Raw genomic sequence first — 5,451 nt, 5'->3', positions numbered from 1 at the left:
AAAAGTCTCCGTTCGTCGATCATAATAATTTCGAACACTTTATATAAACTTGTTGATTAAATATATTCAATGAAAATATACTTACTATTCATCTACTATTATAAAATTGGGTTCGCTCATAAGTCATTTTCCCTTCTATATGCCATGTCCCACTTTACTTCACTTTTTATAATTAGGCATTCGATTGAGCTTGCTTAAAATGCGCCGTGGGCACATTGCACTTCGTCATCTCCCAAAATCGCACATCATCACTAGTCACTCTGTTCATATATGCTCTCTCTCTCTCTCTCTCTCTCTCTCTCTCTCTCTCTGTATATGCGTATGTACATTTAATAATATGTCTGTATATAACTATATATTATACAGATGGGTGTGAAAAATCCGATTATTAAATAGCCGATTTTGCTACAAAGAAACAGGAACTTTCGGAATCAACCCAGATCACCACAGTCAAAACCCATATTAAAATTTCCATCTATAGTCTGCAACCTAACACTCAATTAATTCCCTCACTTCATATATACATTTCTGTTTTCTATATACACATACATTGTATCTCTCATCTTTATGGATCCACCTATTATCAATGAGAGCTCCTTTTCAGTGGCCAATCCTTCGTCTTACAGTTTAACTGGGATCTGGCCCTTTTCTTCTGTTAATGGCGGTCGAAATGAGAGCTTAGGACTCAAAATGAGCACCCTGATTAGTCGACTTGGGGAACCGAATAATAACCGCGACGACGAATCCACAGTGACGGAGCATAGCGGTGGTGGTGGTGGCAGGAAGCGGATGGATGTTAATTTTGAAGATGAATCTTCAAAGATCACGTCTACTAGTAGTGGCAATGATTTGGTAATTTCAAACAAATTTATTGGGAATTAAGTTTGAAATTGAAATTGGAGCTCTTTTAGCTCAATTATTTCCCCCTTTTTTTTCTCAATTTTGATTTCTGAGCCATGAAATTGAACTTCTTATGTTTGCAGAGCAAATTTCATGGTAAACGAATGAGAATATCGGGATCCAAAGATGATTTGTGTGGTTCGAAGATAGAACAAAAAGGTAATTCAGGATCAACTGCCAGTCAAAGCCATAACCTTACTGAACCACCTAAAGATTACATTCATGTTAGAGCAAGAAGAGGTCAAGCCACCGATAGCCACAGTCTTGCAGAAAGAGTAATTCCATTCCACTCTCACCTCAATTCCAACGATTCACAGTTATTTGATGATTTAAACTCACTGTTTTCAGGCTAGGAGAGAAAAGATCAGTGAAAGAATGAAAATCCTTCAAGATTTGGTCCCCGGATGTAACAAGGTTTGTATACAATAATCAAGACTATGATTTCTTCATCTTTGTAGTGAAGATGATTGATTTTGATGTTGTTTATCAGGTTATAGGAAAAGCTCTTGTTCTTGATGAAATTATCAATTACATCCAATCATTGCAACATCAAGTTGAGGTTAATTTCTTTACGTGATAACACAAAAATAACCAAAACGATATTGGTCCATTTAACAAAATGATATCGTTTACGCTTCAAATCATCAATTTCGCAAAAAGGTTACTTAATCGCAAATTGACAAATTGCTTTCTAAATGGTCCCATCACAAATAATAATAATAATAATAATAATAAAAATTTTAAAAAAAAAATCATATTGTAATAGAATTATTAAGTTTTTTTGCACTCTTTTTGCCGGTAAAAGTAATTTCGAAATTGATCCATTGCGAAATAAATTGTCATTTTGCTAAAAAGGTAAAAAGTTGTCATTTTATTGAATGAGACCCTTCATTTTGGTTATATTGTTGTCATTGTGAAGTCTTTATGTTAGTAAACAAATGAATTTGAGACCTTAGCATTTATTTTTATTATTATTATTGTAGTTCTTATCTATGAAGCTTGAAGCTGTAAATACAAGGATGAGTTCCCCGGTAGAAGGGTTTCCGACGAAAGATGTAATTTTTAAATTATGTTTTAACGATTTGGATAAAAGTGATTACGATTATCTAATTTTTTTTATAATTCAATAGGCAATAATGACTATAAGAATCTTGTATTGCAGCTTGTGACACAACCCATCGATGCAGCAAGGTTGCTATTTGGCTCACAAGCTGCAAGAGGGTTCGGACCAGGGCCCGAACCCGAGTGGCTCCATATGCAGTTAGGCAATAGATTTGGGCGAGCCACATGAACCCTAGACCGCCCAAGGTGTTTGCCAGTTGCCACTTGGAAAACTGGGAAACCCTACGGTTGCGCTGTTAGACATGTGTGATTGCGTGACGTACTTCCTTACTATATATAGAAAGTTATATATCAGAGTATTATTGCTATTTAACTATTTAAGGTCTTTGTACAATACCCATCTGTAGAAATTTGCATTTAAGGGTTATATGTTGACAGATCAGGTGTACTTGTAAGCAAAAGAGTCTCATTAATGAATGTGGTACTTTACAAGTTCATATTTATCATGTTATATACTATTTACTTTGATTATTGTATGATGGTTTCTATTTTGTTTTTGAATATGAATACAACAAAAGTAAATAACTAAATCCAAAAAAACGTTATGCATCAACAAACTTCTGACAATATATAAAACTTTAACTGATAATAAATTTTGTAAATTTAATATCTCAAAATTGATGTGGGCTAATCTTTTGGTGGGTTAGTAGAATCGGTAGTGAGCTTAGAAAATATAAATATAAAATGAATATCTTCAAAATTTTCGTATTATCGGTTTACCCTTTACCAAATTTCTTTCCATAAATCGGTATGATTTATCGAATTTTCGGTTTTAGATTTTTTAGCACTCATACATAAGAGAAATCTAACTTTTGCATTCATATTCTTTTTAACACCATGTCCCCAGAAATTCTAACTTTTGATGTTAGTTTAATAATTACCATCGACCTGGTTGTAGGCCTGACAATCGTATCGTGTTCGGGTTGGCGTGTCGCAGGTTGGCGAGTTGGCAGGTCAAAATATGTCAACCCAAACACGATCCATTTAAATATACAGGTCACGGGTTGGCGGGTTTGGAACATAAACCCATATATGACCCGCCAACTCATTTATTTATATGGGTTCACGGGTTGGCGGGTTCGTGAGTCAGATTTGGGTTTGTGGGTCCAAATTTTAGACATTTAAGTCTTAAACATCCAAATGAAAATTAAAAACATTTATAGAAACATGTTACAGACTTAGCTTTAGAGGTTACGACTTACGATCTTAGACCATCCACCACGAGTCAAAATATCAAAATAATCAAATGGTCTATGAATAAATAGTATATATTATATAATACTTATTAAATATTAATACTTGATATATAAATACATTTAAAAATAAAATTATTTTTTTATTGAGAATATAAACGGGTTGGCGGGTCAACCCGTTTATTTTTGAGAAACCCATATATGACCCGTTTAATAAACGGGTTGGCGGGTTGAAAAAGTCAACCCAAACCCATTTATTTCGTGTTGTGTTGCGGATCGTGTCGAAAATTATCATCCCTACCTGGTTACGCCATTTATGTCAAAATGTTATTCTAGCGGCTTCACTTTAGGAAAAAAAAAAAAAACAAAAAAACTAACTACTTTTTAGGATAATCTTCTATTCGTTTTGTTCATAGTTTGACTATTTTTTTTTATAAACATTTGATTATTTAACATGTCAAATATGTTCACATATTACTATATTACTATTTTTACCGACTATCTCAGATGACAATGATAACATTTGAACATATTTAACAACTTAAATTATGAAATGTATATAAAACAAAATAGAAATGACATAGATATGAACAAAATTAAAAAAAAACTATTTTTGTTTGTTATATATTTTTAACAGAAATTTTATTTTTCATATTTGTTTGTGTTATTTTTCCACAAAACTTCAAAAAGGGTCCTTATGGTTTTCGGAAATCTGAAGTTTAGCCTCTAATTTTTAAAAACCTCATAGATGGTCCCTATGTTTTCAAAACTTTTAATAAATGGTCATTTTCGCAAAATTCGTTAGCTTTTGATCGTTAAGTTAAGTGGAGGTCATTTCTATCATTTCATTACCAAAGAGACTATTTTATGATGTTATATATATATATATATATATATATATATATATATATATATATATATATATATATATATATATATATATATATATAGGGAAGGGTTATTTGGAAAACAAAAAATCCTAAAAATCATAAAAATGCCTAAAAAATATTTAGAGATCACAAAAAAAAAAATTGAATTTTTTTTTTATAAAAAAGCGCAACTTTCTATACAAATTCGCTGAAAAAAAAATTTGAATTTTTTTTATTAAAAAAATTGATTTTTTTAGCGAATTTTAATAAAAAGCTGCGATTTTTTATTAAAAAAAACTAAATAAAGTTTTGTGATCTCTAAGTATTTTTTATGCATTTTTATAAATTTTTGGGTTTGTTATTTTCCATAGAAACTAAACCTATATATATATATATATATATATATATATATATATATATATATATATATATATATATATATATATATATATATTAAAGGGTGTCACCCTCTCTCTCTCTCTTGTACGTCTTCTTCCTAATCAGATCAAGATTCAAATTCCAAATCAAATTTCCACAATAGTGATTTCATCTGGGTTTTGAATCTCGTTATCAATCGACCCTCAAATTCCAAATCAGATCAAGATTCAAAGCTTTGTTTCATGTTTTAATTAAATCAAATCTCTCTATTTCTTTTCCCTGGTCCAGTTAAGCCTAATCTGCATCTTTATTGGACAAAGAAGACTCCCGTTATTTTAATTCGAGCTCTAGCTTTTCCAATTCACCCTTTTCCCTTTCTCTTCTTCCACAAACAACCACCACCACCAATTTTATGTTATCTCCGACCAACAACTACCCTCCCCTGCCCATCTGATATGTCTTCTCTGACAAGTTCGAAGAAATCATTCCAAAACAATTTCAAAATCAAACATGTTTAAACCTCTCAGTGATCCATGTGAGAATACAATCGCCGGAAATCACTACTTTTTCTCTTACATTACTCACCCGCTTAACCCTCAACAGCACCAAGTATATCTCGCCATCATCCATTGTACCTCGCTATCACCCAAACCATGTAACATCTCCGACAAACACCAACAACACCATCACCTTTTCTTTATTTGTCCTTATTTTCTTCTGTCACTCTGAACAACCCGACCATGTTTACAGGAACACAATGTTACAGAAAAACAATGGATAAACCCATTACAATACTTATAGAAACAATAAAACCTAGAAATTAGATAAACATAAGCAAACGAAAACCCGAATTCTAAATCCCCAATCAATTATATCACTGCAACATCATAAGCTTTCTTCTTCTTTCCACTTTCTACTCGGGTAAAAGACCCTTTTCAGACGGTGGGTTCAGATTAGGGAAGAAACTTGTTACATAAAACGAGTATGAG

General features: G+C 32.0%; 1 protein-coding gene across 2 annotated transcripts; it reads left to right on the top strand.

Moving 5' to 3' along the window:
- The first annotated feature begins 205 nt into the window (after positions 1 to 205).
- On the top strand, positions 206 to 2,459 carry LOC144998407 (transcription factor bHLH79-like). 2 transcript variants are annotated; one of them, XM_078958183.1, is made up of 6 exons: positions 206 to 852; positions 984 to 1,175; positions 1,249 to 1,314; positions 1,391 to 1,453; positions 1,884 to 1,955; positions 2,063 to 2,459. In XM_078958183.1, the coding sequence occupies exons 1-6, from the start codon at positions 568 to 570 to the stop codon at positions 2,189 to 2,191; spliced, it is 807 nt and encodes a 268-aa protein (XP_078814309.1). In that variant the 5' UTR covers positions 206 to 567; the 3' UTR covers positions 2,192 to 2,459. The 2 variants fall into 2 exon arrangements, with proteins under 2 accessions (XP_078814309.1, XP_078814308.1); XM_078958182.1 differs by having other exon boundaries at positions 208 to 852; positions 1,391 to 1,459.
- Positions 2,460 to 5,451: the final 2,992 nt, after the last annotated feature.

The sequence above is a fragment of the Lactuca saligna genome, chromosome 5 (genome assembly GCF_052625555.1).
Source record: "Lactuca saligna cultivar CGN05327 chromosome 5, ASM5262555v1, whole genome shotgun sequence".
NCBI classification, from domain to species: domain Eukaryota; kingdom Viridiplantae; phylum Streptophyta; class Magnoliopsida; order Asterales; family Asteraceae; genus Lactuca; species Lactuca saligna.
This window is presented reverse-complemented; position numbering and strand designations above follow the sequence as displayed.

Excerpts from the sequence above, each read along its gene's own strand:
- LOC144998407 (XM_078958182.1), top strand. The coding sequence starts at position 568 with ATGGATCCACCTATTATCAATGAGAGCTCCTTTTCAGTGGCCAATCCT. Across the intron at positions 853-983 it reads CTAGTAGTGGCAATGATTTG|AGCAAATTTCATGGTAAACG; the intron begins GTAATTTCAAAC and ends TTATGTTTGCAG. Across the intron at positions 1,956-2,062 it reads AAGGGTTTCCGACGAAAGAT|CTTGTGACACAACCCATCGA; the intron begins GTAATTTTTAAA and ends CTTGTATTGCAG.